This window comes from Macrobrachium nipponense, chromosome 41 (genome assembly GCF_015104395.2).
Source record: "Macrobrachium nipponense isolate FS-2020 chromosome 41, ASM1510439v2, whole genome shotgun sequence".
Classification (NCBI taxonomy): Eukaryota; Metazoa; Arthropoda; class Malacostraca; order Decapoda; family Palaemonidae; genus Macrobrachium; species Macrobrachium nipponense.
Genome location: NC_061102.1, coordinates 36,616,007 through 36,636,803, shown reverse-complemented (window position 1 = coordinate 36,636,803; position 20,797 = coordinate 36,616,007). Strand labels below are relative to the sequence as shown.

The window sequence follows — 20,797 nt, the reverse complement described above, 5'->3', positions numbered from 1 at the left end:
CGTCCTAATTAAAAAGATGGGGAGTGAAGGTAGCTGCTCATAGAGAAGCTTGTATGGTTCCAATGCTATTCGTTAGCCATAAATCCCAGTTTAGGAAAGTCATTGGGCATTAAGCTGTCGGTTAATGATGTATTTATTTGTAAGATTGCGCTGTGGTGCCAGTATATTGATTAGTAACTTTCATAGATACTCATTTGTTACCAAAGATCTATTGGAAATTGTGACTTGTCCTTTATTTTCGCAGAGAGCTGTTCCAGAAGTTAGCGTTAAGAGTCATGCTTAAAATTTTTAAAGAAAATACTCGTTTGAATGCCTTAGCGAACATCGTGTTCTTATTTTTGTCATCAATTATTTCTACTAAATTCGTAGTTGTTGGGAAGAGGAATACAGACGTTATAAAGAGTTCTTCTGCAGCACTTTCGTAAGATTACAGTGGTTGGTGCCAATAGCGACTTATATTTCATATCCGACCACAAAATCATTTTGCCTTTCTATATGGAAGATGAAGTAAGGTATCTTGAGGGTCCTAAGATGTAATCTTCTTTTAGTTATTGTGACGGTTAATATTTTTCCTAGAACTAAGCATTAGCAATAACCTGCAAAATATGGATATGAATTTCTACTTTACATCACGATCGAAAAGCCAAAACCGCTTGGGGCGAGAGACGTAGGTCCCGGTCCACCATCCCAGGTTACCTTGCCGGGCAGCCAGTGAAGGGAGACCTTGAAAAATTAGATATCCTTGAAAAAAACAGAGGTGACCCCAGGCCAAACCTCGACTCTCCTTAATTCTGCTGCTTGAAGCCTCTGGAACTCGGCCAGTTTTAAACAGGCTCAAAACTTCCCTATCACAATCATGGATTTTCTTCAAACCTGGAATTTAACATAATTGTAGTTATCTCTAGTGTTACCTCGATAGCTTGTAAATCAAAAGCTCTCACTGAGTGACCGTAATGCAAATAAATGCGCAAACAATCGTGTTAAATAGATGAGATAAACTTCCACCTCACGTCAACATCAAACCCAGGGCAAAACTACAATTGTATTGAGTTGCAAGGCTTTTGAAGTAGCCCTTGTCAAATTTTTAAATTCGCTGAAGTTCGTTAAAGAATTAGGGCAAAAAAACAGACAAATTGAAACAATATCGTGTTAAATTTCAACAGACATAAGTGGAAATACCACAATGTTTATTGCGCGTGCGCGCGCGCGCGTGTGTGTGTTCATTACCATCTCACATAAAAAAAAAATCTAATCTGTTTTGGAAGAAAAGGCTGGATTTCATTAAGTCTCAACGGAACCGTGTCGTGGGAATGATATGGAGCCAGGAATTTCATAATGAGAGGAATTAGTTAGAAAATTCCACCGGTAATAGAGTACTCGGCAAATGGATTTTCTTAAGCTTTCGAAAATTATTTTGCGAGATTCCCGTCGGAATTTCTGGTATAAACAGTGTAATGTTCCTTTAGCTGTAAGATCGTTGATCTGAATGGAGTGCAAACGAAAAATATCTAGCAACTTAATTCGTGCATATATCTGTAGGAATTTAACGATATGTCAAAGAGATTTTTGCACATCAGAAATCATTTATATTCCTGTATTTAGATGACAATAGTGCAGTCACTAGGATACAAAACGAGGGATGCATAGCATGGATTTTAAGTGTATCGATTGGAGTGCCCGAGTGGAGCACCTTGTCTCCATCACTTATTCATGAGGGAATCAATGTTACGCGAGACAGCACCTAACACACTTCATATCAATCAGGATGGACGCGTTAGATTTTTCATTAATTCTTATATCAGATTAACACGAACTCGATAGCTAATCTTTGTGGTTCTAATTATGAACTTAAGATATGTTCAGACTACCAACTGCCCCATAAGATATGTCCAGACTACCAACTGCCCCATGAGATATGTTCAGATTACCAGCTGCCTGTTCAGATTACCAACTGCCCCATAAGATATGTTCAGATTACCAACTGCCCCATAAGATATGTTCAGATTACCAACTGCCCCATAAGATATGTTAGATTACCAACTGCTCCATGAAGACCTTTCATGTTAACATAGTTTCTATGTAAAAAGATATCTTAAATATGCTCAAGAATTAGTTAGAAACACATATCCACACTTACTAGTTAGTGATTCATACTGTATAGAACGCTCTTTTTAGTTATTTCTATCGTTAATTGAACATTTAGCTTTCATATAGTAAAATTCTTACTATTGAAGTCTTAGATCAGTTCAGGTGACTCAAACGTTGCTAAAAAATGTCATAAGTGGTCGCGAGCGGAGAGTTTTAATCATACGTTATTCCCAAAACTGGTCAGTGGTTTTAAAACGGACAATATTTTGGCTATTTCAGGACCTGTAGCCTTCTTTCTCTGTAGTTTTAAGCGAGATTTATTCACTTCCATTCCGGTGTCTGGCTCGGTAAGGCCTTAAAAATAGAAAAAGAACTTTTCTCACAAATGAGTAACTTTAGCCTACTTATGATTTGCTAGGAACGAAGTTCTCCTTACGATAATATATCGGCATTTCTCCTAAAATAGGGTCTACTGACTCAGTGAGAGAGAGGCAGTGTAAGAAAGAAAGAGAATTTTACGTGCATATGTTACTGATTGAAACTGAACTATTTAAACTTAAACATCATTCGTTAAAAACGGGCACAGTCACAAATGGATTCAACCCAAAGACATTGTTTTGTAGACTGTAAAACTGGCTTTTCTTGCAAGATTTTTTTGTGGAGAGAGAGAGAGAGAGAGAGAGAGAGAGAGAGAGAGAGAGAGAGAGAGAGAGAGAGAGAGAGAGAGAGAGAGAGATTCTTAGTTTAAGCAAGGAAGATACTACAAATAGGTGTGTTGTTCCTAAGTCGGTAAGATTCGTGGGCTAATAAAACCGTACCTACACGCACACAGAAGAAAGCAAACAGGCAGATGGAACTAGAAACCAGCTCTTAAAAGTAAAGTCAGAAAATGTGAGAGAGAGAGAGAGAGAGAGAGAGAGAGAGAGAGAGAGAGAGAGAGAGAGAGAGCATTCCTTTATTCTGAATGGAGAATGTGGAAGGGGAAATGCAAACTCTCCCCGTCAGAGCCTGAGTCCATAATTCTTAGGTCAACTACTATGTGTTATACTGCGTACGTATGTAGGTTATCAGAAATACTTCGAACTCTTTCGCACCTACGTTGCTTTCAATGTTTAATTTCCTCCTTTTCTTAAACAATTTCAAAAATTATGTTCATAATGTTATAGAAAATACTCAAATATAGTACATATGGAAGTCGGTTAAAGGGTCATTTATTTGCACAGCAAGACTTGAACAGAATTAAACATCAGTTTGGGGAAAAGAGAAAACCGACAGAAGAAAGTGACAAAGAAATAAGAATGATGACAAGGTAAATTACATAGAAAGACTGTAAACTAAACCCGTGGCCCCTGCAGTCTTGCAAGTAATAATTGTTCGTGTCTTGAGATGTTTCTCACTGTTTTAATTTCACTGTTGCACAGTTTTTTTCACGTTTGCGAACGTTCACCGTCTTATGTACGTAATCATTTATTCATTGTTATTCATTTCATTCCTTCACTTATAATTACAATATCTCGATTAACTGCATCGGCTTTTAATCTGTGAAAGTAGGTAATGAAGTTTACTTCGATTCACCCTGATGAGAGATTAAATTCAGTTACTGATTAGCTGGTCTTTAGAAGTTCGGGACCTGATTTGGCTCGAATGAAAGATTAGACCTTTTAGTCAAAGTATGTCGATAGTTCTTATCGCTCCATCGATAAATCTCTCTCTCTCTATATATATATGTATATATATAATATATATATATATATATATATATATATAGATATAATATATATATATATATATATATATATATATATAGTATATAATAATATATATATATATAATGTGTGTATGAATGTATGTATGTAAATTATTGTGTGTGCCAATCCATATACAATATCTATACGTACGTCCACCCACATATATTCCACAGTGAAATGAGAAAAAAGTATATTTAGTTTTGTAGGAGTGTCTGTGAATATTTCGGTCAGCTAACGATCATAGATAAGCATTTATAGTTATTCACGATAATTCGTTAACGTAAGACTTAAGGGGAAATATTTTGGCGTGTTAAGTCTCGGGGCAAATTCTTACTCTCCTTAAGTGTATTTATAGAAATAAGTCGTTACGTTACTGGATAATCCTATCTATATACGCAGGCAAGTGAACTTTTTAAAACATTGTAATTCTCTAGATAATGTAATGGCAGAAGACTCGCTTCGTTGACCATAGCGGTTGTGGAGTCAGTTCATGGTTGTAATTACAAAGTCCTGTCATGTGTTATACATATTTTGACCTTTGCTACTGTTTCAGCCAGATAGTGATGATGATTGTGATGCGCGTTCAAGGTTTAATTTTTATACTAAACGTCAAAAGTGCAAAGACCTGTTTGTAAATGAAGACGTGCGCAGTAGTGCTCATGATCCTGTGGCTTGGGTCAAAATGGTCTATATTTAGTATGTAAATACATGTGAAAATGGCCTTTATGACACCTGTTCTAAAAAGACTTGTCTTGTATCTTTTGGGACTGTTAAGTAGATATATGTCTACGTAAATTTATCTACGCATGCGTGACACCTTACGAAGTGCATTTTTGCTTTCAAAAATATACCCTGACAAACTTTACAGCTTTGCTGGTCTGTAAATTATAAAGTAAACACAGCAGAAGAGCTAAGCACTGTCTCCGAAATGAGTCTAGCCTTTTAATCACTCTTAAGGTAGCGAAGTTGTTTGAAATTCAATCCTTTAGCAACGAAATATATAACAAAGGATGACGTATACCAAATACCATCGACACGAAGCTACGAAATTCTTGTGGCTACTGAGGGACTGAACAAAACAAAAGACAGTCTGTGACAGAACAGTCTTCGACATAAATCAACAAGAATGGTATAAATATTCATAACCAAACTTAAGTACTATTTTCTTCTAAAAGCAAGAACTATTTTTAAATATTCACTTCTAAAAAGGAGATTGGTGTAATATGAGAAAATAGGCTCTAACGTTATGTAATACATAGCATCCTGAAAGTATGACAGGTATAAGTGACTAATTCAGAGATGTTGAATGACTTAAAAGGTCTCAAAAAAGGAATCCAGTGGGTGTGGTGTTTCCAAGAGTTTGATCAGATGCACGACAATAGATATTTGCGCAAGAGTTTGTCTGGAATTTCTCATTGCCAATCAAAGGAAAACAAAACTTGAGCAACAATGTCAAGTAACGCCATGAACATAGCTTTGTGTGAGGGGATTTAACAGTTACCTAGAGGAACGTTTGAGTTTTAGGTACTTTGGTCCCAAACAAGCTGCAGAAGTAGAGGCAGATGAAATTTGTTGTTAGGTGCAGTAAGTCCCTGACCATGAAATGAAGTTAGGAAAAGCGCCTCTACCCACACGAAGTCCCTGATGTTACAATCGCTTTTCTCTCTCGACACCTCCAGCGGAAATGACTTATTGTTCGACCGAGGGATATTGTTAAACCTGAATCGGATTACGTCTTTAAGGATCTCGTTTATCCTGCATGTGAGCTGTATGAACGGCTGCACTTATGCCATAACATCCTATAAGGAAAGTCCCACGAGAATTGTTTAGTCTTGGAGAATATTTCGAAACCGAAGGCTCCTTTTGGAAATGGATCGATTTTGGACGGTGAAACGTTGTTTCCGTTGTAGCAGAGTTTCCTTGAAAGCAGCTGGTCAGTCCAGTACTTTGATCGGCCACCTTCAAAGGGCCGTTGCTTAGTGGTTGGTTACTCTGATATCAGCATTTTCGGTTTTAGAAAAGCGAGTTGTAATGTGATCATGTATCTCGAGAGATGTAAGAGGAGTATTAAATTAGACTCGGCTCTGAACATGATGTTGGTGGTGTATAGATGTAGGTTTTATGTAACTTTTGATACAACTATTAGTCTTTATGAGACAGAAGGGCAGTCAGATGAACGGACGGACGTAAAGGCAGAGATGTGAGTTCGGTTACTAGATTTAGAAGAGAGAGAGAGAGAGAGAGAGAGAGAGAGAGAGAGAGAGAGAGAGAGAGAGAGAGAGAGAGAGAGAGAGAGAGAGAGAGAGAGAGAGATGATTTTCACATCCCTCTACTGATTTTGCTCTTTGATAAAAAAAAAGGCATTTGGTTAAGAAAATGTACCCAAATATTATGGTCACCTGTTAACTTATGACTGTGTATACCTCTTATTTGTTAACATGTTTTTTATACAACTGATAAGGTAATCCAAAACTTATTTCTCTAAGAATATTTCTGTATCCAAGTTTTCGTTGTCAAAAATCTTTCGAAGAAAAAGGCGAAGTATTTTACGCTGATACGATTGTATTTTATTCCTGAGCCCCTCCCATTAGGATGGATTTATCGGATATACATATTCAGGTCTAAATATGAACGGGCGTGTGAATTTGTGCTGTGGAGGGTAGACATATATGCATAACAATCTATATATATATATATATATATATATATATATATATATATATTGATATATATATATAATATATATATATATATATATATATATAATGTGAAATGACTTATATATATATATATATATATATATATATATATACATATACACACACACATATATATATATCATACATACATATGTTGATATGGTTTACGCTGAAGGCTACGGTATATTACCTTGAGAATGGTGAAATCTCACTTTACTAAATGAGTTTCAGGTAAATCACATGTAAAGATTTAGGCTGAAGGCTGTCTTCAAAAGGGGATGTTATTGGGTAAACAGTAGGTTTCACTTTATTATATTTACATTAGAAAAACACATCTTAAAAGAATGAATGGGTAAATAAAGTCAAGTAAACAGGGGTCCTGCCAGATTTACAACGACTGCATAATTCTCTGAAGAATCTCAAAGGGGCCCGCTTCAAAGGGCACTACTGGGGAGAGGAACAGTGGTTATGCCACTGTGCACACAAGGTAATAAACCGATCCACAGCAGGCAAATACCTGTCTGTAATAAGAACATATAACGGTTACTTTGCTGCAAGCAAGAACTCACAGATAATAGATCGACGGATTGCACAGAGAGTGCCAGCCAACTTGATTCCGGCAGCACTGGATAATGTACATATGTTACTTGGAATAAAACAAGATACAGGTCTCACTGTGGTAAATCGCATTATGTAAAGAGAACAAAGGTGCAAAAGAATAGCAGGGACGTGACTGCCTAAGAACCTTGACTCGGGCACATTACCTTTGTCGGAAGATGGATTCTTCGTCTTCGAAGTCGCCAGCGATGGAGGGTAGGATTAAAGGGATTCACTACAAAAGTAACCGAGCCTCTGGACAGCCACTGGGGGGAACAGCAAAGGGCAGCTTGAGAGAGCAAAAGGGGACTCAAGCGTCCTGGATCAGTTACCAACGTCCTCTGAGGGTGGGTTGTCCATGTGATGCCCTTTGATAAGTCAGGGATTACGATTTTGCTCATCGTAGATGGCGATGTATGGTGGTGAGGCCGCGTTTTCTGTGGGGTCGTGCACATGGCCCAGATGTTCAAGATGGCGCCAGTTACATGGGTCAGCTACTGAGCGTGGGAATCACTTTCTCTTAAGGCTTTCCTCCTCTGCCAGCTTTGCCTGCCCCGAGCGGGATTAGCATCTCCGAAGGTCGTCACCTGAAATCAAGGCCTTAGACAGTCACTTGGACAAGTGAAACAAATTAAGAGATTACCTAGAAGGGATAGTTTTGAGAGAAGTCAAAGCAGGGGGCAAATTTTACCCACAGTTTATCTTTACAGTTTAAATTTAACAATGAACATTATTTCCGAGACCTTAAAATACTTGTAATCTTGGAGGGTGAGTTTGTGTGGGAGAGGGGGTTTACCTCGTTGATATATATATATATATATATATATATATTATATATATATATATATATATATATATATATATATATATAATGTATGTGTGTCTGTTGATATGTGTGTATTAGTATTTCATACATTTACGTGACGTCAGAAATATTTTAGAGGAAATGTTACATATTATTACGGAATAAGTAACAGTTATTCCTGTGTTCTTGGAGAAAAGATATTTTTTGTTCTGTAGAAGAGCATTGAATGAAAACGTGTTCGCATATGTTAATGTTGTGGGCATAAGTAAATGTTTGTCATGTATGCTTATTTATACACTTTTATTGTAAAGTAAAGTATATTGGATAAAATGCCTATAAAATTTCTCATTACACTTTTCGTCTCAAAGCTGAGCATTAATATACCATCATGAAATTGAAGCTTGACACGCACATTTACATCTTTATGTGGCTACGTAACTGCGTCATTTTCGTGAGCCTTTATTTTCAGTCGGTTTTTCCATTCATTAAAACAGAGTTCCTTATCTCTAGCTCGGATAACCTCTTCGTGTTCATTAATGTAAATCTATTCAAGATGGGGTTACCGCAAAGCAACGCGTCTATAGAACTCAACTTTCCTAGTAGAAATCTGATATCGGAGACCTGTGTATAATGGGGGATACTCAGGATAAGATAAGGATCAGTGTACTGAATACGTAGATGTATATCAAAGCACCCTGGGTAGTTTTACCTAAATGCTTTTTGTTTTTCTTCTCTTTAAAACGATATTGTTTTTATAGGTATATTTTTTTAAGTACTTGAAATTCGTAGCGGAAGTTAGGCCTAAATGCTATTTTAACGCTCTGTAGCCTTCGGCAATGGTTTCCAAATTGAACGTGAATGGTAATACAGAGGTGATAGTCACATATACGTTTTTTCGATGACATGCAGTGTGAATGAATTAAACGACCAGCCTATTCCGTGTCTGGAAGAAAAAAAAATTACAATTACTTAGAAGGGGAACAAGCACAATACAAACCAAAATGAAGTGAAAGACTTACCCACGGCTGCTTTAGGGAGGTTTGTTGTAATAATCGAGAAAAATTAAGTTTCGGTATAATTCCTGAGTCTCAAAGTCAGCTGTTACTAATCTGCTTAGAGTAAGATAAAGGTGATCCGATATCATTACCTGATCCCCTAAGAGGAAACCTATCTCCTGCAGCTCAGCTGGACACTGATAAAAGAGTATTTGTAGAGAAAGAGGCGCGATAAGGAGAAGCAAGAAGTCACATCCTGTACACATGAGCACCATCATAATCATAGTGAAGTCTTGTTTTAAGGCGATAGGTCTGGGACTTGGATCATTATCACTATGATTTCGAATTAGCTGTTCTTAATTTAAAGGTGATTCTTGTCAAAAAGATATTTTATACATTAAAAGATATTACAACGGGATTAGTCTTATCACATAACAGACGTGAAGCTGACACGTAAACGGATTTAAAAAAAAAAAAAAAAAAAATTCAAACGACAAAGAAGTGAGTTTGCCGCATGAGACAGTGAAAATGAAAGATTTCGCTTCAGACAGTATCATTCCCTGAAAATGGACAAAGAAAAATTCAGAAGATTTTGTTATGACATTCAGGTTTTAGATTTTTCTAATCGTTGTTTCCCGCTGAAAACTATTGTTATTACCACTGAACCATTCTTATATATATATATATATATAATATATATAATCTATATATATATATATATATATATATATCTTTATATATATATATATATATTTATATATATATATATTTGTATAGTTTGTATATTTATATATATATAGTATATATATATATTATATATATATATAATATATATATATAATATAAACAAATATATATATAAATATATATATATATATTAATATATATATATATATATATATATATATAAATATAAATATACAAATATACTATATATATATATATAATATATATATATATAAAATATATATATATATATAGTATATATATATATATCTATATACTATATTATATATTTATATATATATATATTTCATATATTTATATATATATATATTTGTATATTTGCATATTTATATATCATATATATATATATAATATATATATATTATATATTTATATATATATATTTCTATATTTGTATATTTAATTATAATATATTATATATATATATATATTTGATATATTGTATATTATATATATATATATATATATATTATATATATATATATATTTATATATATTATATATATATATATATATATGTATATATATTTATTATATATATATGTATAGTCTATACTATTTTATATTATATATGTATATATTAATGTATATATATATATACTATATATATCATATATATATATAGTCTCTATAGTTTTATATATTTAATTATATATATATATATATCTATTTTTACATATATAATATATATATATATATATATATATATATATTATATATTTATATATATTATATATATATTCTTATATATATATTTATATATAATATATACATGTATATCATATTTATATATTATAGTATATATAGTATTTATATATGTGTATATTTATAATTGTATATATAATATTATATATATTTATATATTTGTATATATAATTATATGTTTACTATATTATATATATAGATATATGTATATATTTACAATATTTATATATATATAATCTATATATATTTATAATTTATATAATATTTCTATGATATATATGTTATATATATATATATATTTATATTATTTATATAATCAATTTATATTATTTATATATATTTGTATATATATATTATGATGTATTTAATTTTTTATATCTATATATATACTATATAATTATGATTTATATATATATATATATATATATATATATATATATATATATATATATATATATATATATTATATTCTATTTATAATATAATTATATATATCTATCTATATATATATATTTATATATATTTATTTATATATATGTATTATATATTTTATTTATATATAAATATATTTATTATTTATATATATTATATATATTATAGATACTATATACTATATATATACTATATATATATACATCTATATTTATATCTCATATTATATTTCTATATATCATATATATATATTATATATATATATAATTTTTTCAATACAAGGAGTAGAAAACACTTGACGATATTCCAAGGCTGTGGAATTGTTGAAAGAACAAATTATGTGAGGTAAATTTTAAATTTTGGTTACGGCAAAATCATTATCAAAATATAGATAGTGATGACATAAAAATGATCGCAGAATAAGAGAAGTTAGGAAGAATTCCACTGAAACTCAGGCTACGAGAGATCCACTGTCGGTGGTAAATAGATCACTAACTTGAGGAAATGACCTTTGAATTTGTTGAATATTTTATGGAACTGTAGCTCGGCCTAGTTAGGGGAACCCCGCAGTGGAAATCACGTAAAAGAGTAACAGTCTAAAAAGAGTATTTTTAGAACTTCGGTGATCAGGAAGTTTGTGAAATGAAATGAAAGGTCTAAAAACCTTACTAAATACTTTACTCTACATGAGCCTTGACGAGTCTCTTTTTGTGAACTATTAATCCATTTTGGTCGGCGTAAAGGTCAAATCTCTCAGAAGTTCAGAGTGAGGTTGCTGATTATTTCGAACTGGAATTCTGGAGGATTTACAGTTTATGGAAGTATAACTGGTGATATGAAGTCTGTAAATTCACATAATGTAACTTGATTACGGCACTCGAAATGTGACTCTGCGAAAGTTTTTTTGTTAGTTTCTATGTAGTCGGAGAGAGAAGAGAACAGCTGAAGGTCGCACATGCTCTCATTGTAGTTTACAAAACATAATGACGTTCTAGAGACGTCGTTCGATTTGAACCCAACTCCCTCACGTCAGTTAACTTTGAACCTATAAAATGTTTATTTTAGCTTAGATAGCGATAGTTTTATCACTATCTAAGCCTCTCCAATAAGATTAGACTCCAGATGGCAAGGAGCTACAGGGGGAAGGTCGCTGAAAAACAAGCACAAAAATATCCCTTTCGTAATGAATTTTCGAATTGAATCGCATTGATTCAGTTGAGTCACGTGATGCTGTGAGAGAATGAGTTGGAATGAGGTTACTTTCAGAAGCAAAATATTCTTCCGGGATTAAAATGGGGAAAATGTGTTAAAGATTTGACTTTCTTTACATCATATCAAGTACATCATTGATTGATTCAAGCATCAAAACCGCGGTTCATTCTCACGGCATCTTCCAAACACCTTGTCTTGATTATCAAGAAGAGCCTCTGTTTTTATTGTCATTGAATATTGCCGCAAACTATTGCGCTGCAATGAACTGCTCCCCTTTCATTATGCCTGCAGCCAAAAGTGTCTCGCGTACGATGGCACAAAATATGCGGAGCACATATTGAAGAATCATGTCTCGCATAAGGCGACGGAATCTGCAGTGGTAATCGACCAAGGAAGGAGACATTTAGATTACTTCATCTTGTTGGCATTTGGGAAGAAGAAGTTGGCTGTGGTGTCCTTGCCGTCAGCCCAAAGCCTCTTGGTTCTCAGTTCCCGTCTCGCTGTGGCTCTGGTGGCACTCCCCGGGGATCAGGGTCGCCTCAATCAGCAAAGGAAGCACAAAAGAGATGACGCTCTCCTCCTGAGGGGATGGTGGATTTCTTTGACGTCATTTGAAACGAGTGGGTCGTGATACGCTGGCGGAAGATTCCTACCTCAATATTTGATGACGATTTTTGTACCTGTGGTTTTATTGCTGTGGGACGGACAGAAATCGCTGATGGTATTGACTATAGATATATAGATCTTTCGCCGGTACAGCCACAAATTCTTTCATCAGAAGAAACTTGAAGACCCTTTAATTGTCGTCATCGTTCTTTGCTTTTTGTTAGTGAAGCTGATTTTCGATTCAAGTTCGATAACTGAGACTTCGTTACATCACAGTGTTAGTGCCTAAGCGCTGCTGAATTTCAGTAAAGGCATTTTTACCTGTTGATAATAAGCGCCTTGTGTATTGTCATTTTTTTATGCAAGGCATTCAGTTTTCTGTGGTATGCCGGACTGCTATCTCATTCATATTAATTTCTTGTTTGTAGGATATCTTCTTAAATTGTGCATTAGCTTAAAATAAATGCTTATCTATTCAGTCGCGTCATCTTTCAAAGTTCTCTTCAGTTAGCTGGTTTTTACAGTAACCGTTTCATAGTGTTTTAACTCCTGATATTCGAAGCTCCTAGGTTAGGGGTTTTCTGTTTAGTCTGCCAAAACATATCGTAGATTTGCATGATAAAACAGCTCCTCGATTTGTGATTATGAAAAATATTATTTCGCTGAACCTTGACATACATAGAAAAGAGTGAATAAATCAAGCCTTGTTCTTGTTCTTGTATAGTGTAGATGAGTATGTATACATAAGTTTTACCACCGCAGGTTTTATTTATTTATTTTTTTCGGTCAGAAAATGTTCCAGGTGAATATTGTGGCTTAGAATTATAGATCAGTAGTAACTGAAGTGTGAAACGTCTCTCTTCAAGACAGAAAGGCATCACAGAATAAGAGGTTCTATCGACGGAAATATATAGAAAAGCTTCTTTTGTGAGATAGACTGCGTCAGTCCTTAGAACCGAAGACTGCGCGTCGAGGAGCCTAGAGAGAAGATTAGTTCAGCCAGCATGAAATATGGAAGGAGGCGGAAGATTCCAGCCAATCGAGACCTTTAGGTAAAATGTCAGGTCTCCTAAGTATCGGGTCTCGCGCCGCCAGCGTGCGGAGGCACCGTCAGCACTCCCATTCCGCCCACAATTCGCCCACGCATACAGCCGCCCGTAATTCGCCTACGTACCTATCTCCTTCCAAGGGGCTGCAACAGTGTCCTAGGAGTGCCCCGGCAACTCCCGCCCACTCTTCGTCTTCCAAGAGTTTCGCGTTCACTCCCAGACCAGAACAGCTGGGTTTCTTGGCGCCCCCCAAACCGCTGTATCAGGCGGGTCACCAGGGGCACAAGAGTGCCCCTGTGTCTCCTCTGACGTACACGCCTGAGCTTCCAGCTGCTGCTGCAGCTGCAGCTGCTGCTTTTCAGGGGAGGACTTCCTTGCAGTCAAGTCCGCAAGGACAACCACAGCATCAACAGCAACCACCAGAAGAGCAACTGAACCCAAGCCTGGAATCCACTACCTCGACTCCCTTAAATCCAGCGACCCTTTCCAGCAGGCCTTCGTACAGCACGTTCGATTCCTTGCCTTGGGGATTGGAGCACGTGCATCATCAGGTAATGGGCTATCGAACGTCTCTCTCTCTCTCTCTCTCTCTCTCTCTCTCTCTCTCTCTCTCTCCTCTCCTCCTCGTCCCTCTCTCTCCTCTCTCCTCACCTCGCTCTCTCTCTCTCTCTCTCAGGTAGCAAAATATTCGTAGCTGTAAAATATAGAATTTAACTTTCTCTTTGCTTAGATCAAGTACATTAATCTATTTACAAGTTAAGTTTATAAATGCAGAATACACATGTGTGTATGTATGTGTATATAACATACATATATATATATATATATATATATATATATATATATATATATATATATCATTATATGTATGCATGTATGTGTGTGGTGTCGTGATAACTCGAGAATTGGGTGTATCCCAAGAAAACTTAATAGTGAATATGGTCCAGGAATGGAGTAGAATGGGAGTATATTTTTGGGAGTCGGATAGCACCCTTGGTGGGTATGGAATTCATGGAGTAAATTACTTTTTTTATTTGGCTGAAGAAAAGGTTGGGAGGAAAGGGGTGAAAATATGGCTGTAAATATAATCAAAACACGTGTGGTTGATATTAGAAAATAGACAGAAGGTGAAAGGAATAAATGAAGGTTTTGTCAAATTCAATATTGAGGTCATCGAGACAAATAGGGGTCATTTGTGTGTTAGTAGGGCACTAAGGGGAATAAACTGTATGTGGTGGGACAACGAAGTTACAAGTTTAGTGACTGAAAAATAAAGATTTATGCGAGTTGCAGTGACATAACACTAGAGAATTTCGTGTGTAGGTATTCATGACTGGTGATAGGTTAGTTAATGAGAAAGTGAGCGGAAAGGAATCCAAGCAATAGCAGGAAAGGTTAGGTAACCAAAAACTTTGAGGAGATCAAGAAATGGAAATGCAGAGAAAGATAAATGGATCTCAGAATACTCTCGTAAGTGAATGAAGTCCCAAGTCAGTGGTATGAGTATCCTAAAATTTTCCAAAATATAAAAAAAACACCAAGAATTGATTGGATTGCTAGGGAGATGCTGCAGTATTGTGGTGATAGTGAGGTTGAACTACTAACCAGGTTTGTCAGCTGTGTCAGTAAAGAGAGGGTTGCAAAGAAATTGGTAAGGGAAAAGGTTATGAAGGTATAACATGTAGTAAATGAAAAACAATGTGGTTTAGACGAGGAATAGGTTTCGTCGATAAAGTGAAATAGTATTATGAGAAGATTGAAAGAATATGGTCCTAAGCTGCATGTATGGTATAGAAAATGTTGGAAAGAGCTATAGAAGTTTTATTATCAAACGAAGCACGTGCTAGAATATTTAAATGGGAGAGTGACCGTTTTGGTGTAAAAGTGGGTCTGAGAAAGGGTATTTGTGTCTATGGCTCTTCAACAACAATGTTGGTGAAGTGAAGTCAGATAAAGGATAGTAAAAGTAATTGCAAAGTTTCAAGATAAGAAACTGAGCAGTGAATGGATTGTGGAGTAGTTCATTTGTCCGATACAGTACAGGAAAGTATTGAGAAACTGCAAAAACTAGAAAAAGATATTTGGAGTGTTTGCAAAAATGGTATATTGAGAGTAAATATGAGCATGAGCACACTTATGGGGACAAATGGAAACGTAGCAGATGGAGTAAAGAATGTCGATATATGTGACTGAAGATTGGAAGTGGCTGATTCGTATATGTATTCGAAAATAATTACAATGGAAGGATGAGAAAAGAGGCGAGTCACAGATCAACAAAAGTGAAAAAGTTATCTTGTAAAATGATTGCGAAGAGACCTGGTGGCAAAGGAAACCAGGATGCGAAAATGTGAAGGGACTGTTGAGCCAACTCTCCGTATACAGAAGTGAAGTGTAGAAGTCGAATGTGAACAGAAGAAAAAAAAAATGAAGTTGTTGAGAAAAATAGTTTGGGCAAGAAATGCTGAGACGCGAAAAAGTCCTCAAAAGGCTAGGATAGGTGAAAGGATGGATCATAGTGCTGTGAGATGGTTTGTTCTTGTGGAAAAGACCGTATAATTTGTAAGTATCAGGATGGGGGAGGTGAGCGACACTTCAGAGAAGGCTGAATAGATGACATGAGAAAGATACTGGAAAGGAAGACCCATCCTATCCAAGAAGTGTGAGTGTGTGTGCTAGGTAGAGTTGAAAGGCGCAATGCATTATCGACCCATTTTCTGATGAACCTTCTGTGCCGGTGTATGAAGTGGCTGAAGTCACGGAAGTTCTCTTCATAGAGGGGGTCATCCATGATAAAGTAAAGTGTGAATGACGTAGTGACTGCTGTGTTTTTACGCTAAATACATCCCTTCCTAAGTTGTGCACCGCTGTGTTCATGGTCGCTACTCCACTACCGCCCACCAGTCCACCCAGCAGTAAATGGGTACCCAGTGATTAGGAGGAGATCCATGCTATACGTATACATTACTTAGGACTATCTCGGTGGGCTCCTGAACAGGAACATCGAACATAGTAAACATATAGTATCCAGGGATGCTATATCTTCATCAGGTTCGGTGATTTTAAGGACTTCCCGGAATAACGTGCAGGTGTCTAGGGCCTTAACCATCATTATATATATATATATATATATATATATATATATATATATATATATATACATATATATTACACAAATCTGTATTATATTTAAGTACAAATATGTATGTAGATACAGTACATGTATATGTACTCTATATACATTTGTATGTGTGACGTTTAGTTAACCATTACATTTACTTTCATTTGATGCTTGATTTTCATTTCTGGTAATTTTGTTGTTGTCTTTGTCGGGATACTGAATGATGCTTTCTGGTGGTGTAAGATATATTTAGATGAGTAATTAGGTGAGAATATCAGGTAGCTAATGGAACAGCTATTTTTTTTTTTTGCGCTGTATACATCAGAAGTTTATGAGACTTGTTGAATGTGGTTTTGGTTTTGGTTTCCACGGAGAATAAAAAGATTTGCGGCTCGAGTGTGTTTTCTGTCTGCATAGAACTTGAGAATAAATTCGAAGCATTGCAAATAGGGTTTTCTTGTGATTTTTGGTTCTGTGTTTGCCGTAAAGAACTAATATTAGATTGATAGCTTGTAAGTGCTTCTTCGCAGTATTCCTGGAATTAATACTAATCGATTTTCAACTTACCATGCATGTAGCAAATTATCAAAATAAATACTTATTTGGTATTGCTACAGATTTTTTTTAAGGAAATTGAGCTTATTTTGTAGAATAAGTCAAAACAACATCAAATTACAGTTTTGTAAACGTTTGCTTTACATTTGCGGAAAGTTAATTAGTTTTCCTGCAGTGCTGTTCAGTTTACATCAGTTTAAATCAGTATTAGTGCTACCTTTAAACTGGTTGACCATGAAGTTTTAATAAACTGTAGCAGCGAGCCAACACCAATATTCTCGCCTGATTCTGAGATATGTATTGATTTTAGCCTTTATTAGTGATGTGTTGGTTTAGCCTAGAAAATAATGTTGTAAGCTATAGCCTTTAATACTGCGCTGCTCTTTTATGCGTTTCTCACAAATTCGAAATTAAACCTGATGTCGTTACCAGATATCTGGAACAGGCCAGGGAGGAGCGGTTCCCTTTGCTTAGGTAACACCGAGCTGTGAGGTTCTGGATTATTGGAAGTCCTTGGTATTACGTTCGCCTGCGCGTTTTCTTTTCACAGCTTTAAAAAAATAGTCATTAAAAACTGCTCCGAAAACAAAAATCTCTCGTAAGACTTCCTATAGCTACCACTGTTCTCAGGTATGTCTACCTACACATCCCTGCGATCTGTTTCGTTTAGATAAGGTTATTTAAAGTTCTGGTTTCCTTTTTGCCCTTAGTGATAGAATAGAATATATCTCCGGAAAAGAGCTCTGTTCCAACGGGGAACTTCCATTGACTTCCGAAGCGCCTGTTAACCACGATCTTTTGAGTGCTACTGATTTGCCAGAGCAACTTTATTCATATTCATATTCTGTTACAGGTGTCACTTGTCACACTTCCCATTACAGTACACCTCCTACTGTGTAATTGTGGAATTGTCATCTAGAAACTAGTACTGATGCTCATGCTCTTAGTTTTAAAAGCATCGTCCTTAAATCTTCCATGTGTCTTAATGTACCTTAATTGACTTCCCTTTTTGTGCGCGTTTTCTCTTTTCCACATATGGACATTCTAGTAATATGTGGAAGGCTCCTTTGTAAGTCGGTAGCCTTTTAAGCTTCCTCCTTCTTAGTGCTTACGCATTTTTAATTAATAATAACAATAGGAATAATAAATATATGAATTAATGTGGGCAAAAAACGAATCGATAAAGGCTTTACAACCGGGGGGCTCAATTGTATGTTCACACAACAACTACTATGAGATTCAGGGTCTCTGTAACACGGTTTTTTGGACTTTGCTCCTTGTCAAAGCATCGGATGTAGCCGAAAGTTGACATATGTATATTTTACAACCACACACAAATTTTGTCAGCATTATCAATAACCTAAACCCGATAGTTTTAATTTTTATAGAGTAAAAATGATCTGGCCGACGCCATGGCCAATGATTACGAGCCAAGAGTCGAAAAACATTCATTACGTAAGCAAGGTAAACAAACACCTTTTGACTAAATGTTGCCCCGCCCATCCACCAGACAGAAATGCCATCGGCTCTGTAACCCAAAGACTTTACGAATGGCGGAACGATACATAGATGTGGGTGGGGTATCAGTGCTAGCGTAGTAATACTACTGTAGCAGTAGTGCCGCAACAGTATAGCAGTAATGTACATGAATTAAACGTTTAGACCGACTGCTGGGATCCTTGAGGATCATTTAGCACTTCTTACAACTACTCGAGAAATTAGTTTTTATAGCCAGAAGTTAAATTTTCTAATCCAACAATGCCCATGGTAGCCTTCAGTGTTATCCTGAATTATAACGAGGCGAAAGTGGGTGGAGCCTCATGAAGTCACCATTCTGACGATAATTATTGGTGAAGGTTTAAAGCCAATATACGGTACCGGCTATTTTTTTTCAGTAAATAGGTAAATAGCCAATAAATAAAAATTGCTTGAAATTGGATATAGCAGTTATCAAATCAAGCTTGTCTACTATGTTTTTGGTAATTACCAATCATTCCCTACATCTTGTCAATCTGATTGTGACCTATAAAGTAGACTATAATTTCTTTGGAAACTTAGTTTGGGAGTTAGACTAATAATCGAAGTGTTTTTGTATTTATTAACATATTTTGTTGGTTTGTTCATTATGACAATTATCAGTGGGGAAGTTCCGGAGTTCATAAAGGTGTACTGCTTTGCTTGTATTTAAATTTGTATGTCATTGTTGTCAGAGGTTTAGCCTTCGTTACGTATAGCCAATCATCCATCTAGGAAGAGGGAAGAAATGATGTCATAAGTTACGTAACGAGTGCGTTCGAAACCTTTTCTCTGAGTAAGTTGGCCCGTCTTCAAAAAAGGTCACTTTTACATTATAAGTACCAAATTTATTCAACCTACGTAGTGCAGAATACACTCAAAATTTATGTGTTGATATAATATGTATTCTGAATAAGCGTTATATTTATGAAATGAATAGATAAAAAGTTATTGCGAAAAAACCGTGTTACAGAGGCCCTGAATCTCATAGTAAGCTACAAATTATAGTTCACTGACAAGCCTATTTTTTCCACCCGATTTTGAACGTCAGACGAGCGAAGTGAAAGGTTTCGTAAACGTTTAGTGATCATGCAGTAAATAACACACATATTTGCTGTTCTATTAATTTATTACTAATTACCTTGAAGATTTAGGTAATGAACTGACAGTTGTAATGAACAACCAGGCAAATTTGTGTGAGGATTTAAAGTATCACCCATCGTATATCGCTTTAAGCATCTGAAATTGCTCCCAGGCTGTTTTATTGCGCAGTTTCGTTTGACAGATGAAAGCGTTGCCTATGTGTGCGTGTTACAATTGATTTACAGTTGTGTGAGAGTGTGTACGTGTGTGTTATCTTATCGGCAAAGAATAGTCATTGCAGTCTAGATGTCAGCTTGGCTTCCTTTACAAATTATTTCATAATATATTTATAACATTAATCATCCTTGAAGTAAATGCGTCCACATATTATAGCCACTTCATTGAGTGTTCCTTCTGGAGACGATCATGCCGAACCGGAGATTCTTCCTTTCAGTTGATGTGTAAGATTCTACTCTTCCGTTCTCCTCTTCCAAAATACCACAAAATTCAGCATACTCTGTTCCTTAATCGCTTTTATTTTTATCTTTAGCTTACATTTAGTACCCTCAAGATGTTCTTTAGTATATTTATATTTTCCGGTATCATTTTCCCATAAAAGTCGTCGAATAGTAAGTATGGTTGTTCAACAAAGCAGAGCCCAACAGACGTAATTCTCTCGCAAGCCTGTCCTCATTTCTAAAGGAAGAAGGGACACGTGTTGTCCTTTGGATCAATATTTGCTTAGGACCTATTCTCATCACAAGAGGGATTTATTTGCACACATCTGAAAGCTGCCTCAAGGAAGGGGTATTATTGCATTCATGGCTCGTCCTTTGTTTACAG

General features: G+C 35.5%; 1 protein-coding gene across 6 annotated transcripts in view; it reads left to right on the top strand.

Moving 5' to 3' along the window:
- Positions 1-20,797, top strand: part of LOC135212693 (uncharacterized) — an 885,471-nt gene that overhangs the window by 799,698 nt on the left and 64,976 nt on the right. Inside the window, exons 1-2 of one of the 6 annotated variants that reach the window (XM_064246372.1) lie at positions 12,553-12,648; positions 13,425-14,234. The exons of the other annotated variants lie outside the window; for them this stretch is intronic. Of the exons in view, the coding sequence (XP_064102442.1) occupies positions 13,692-14,234 (543 nt within the window). The 5' untranslated portion in view covers positions 12,553-12,648; positions 13,425-13,691. Of the gene's footprint in view, positions 1-12,552; positions 12,649-13,424; positions 14,235-20,797 lie in introns of those variants that run through there. 6 annotated transcript variants of the gene reach the window in all.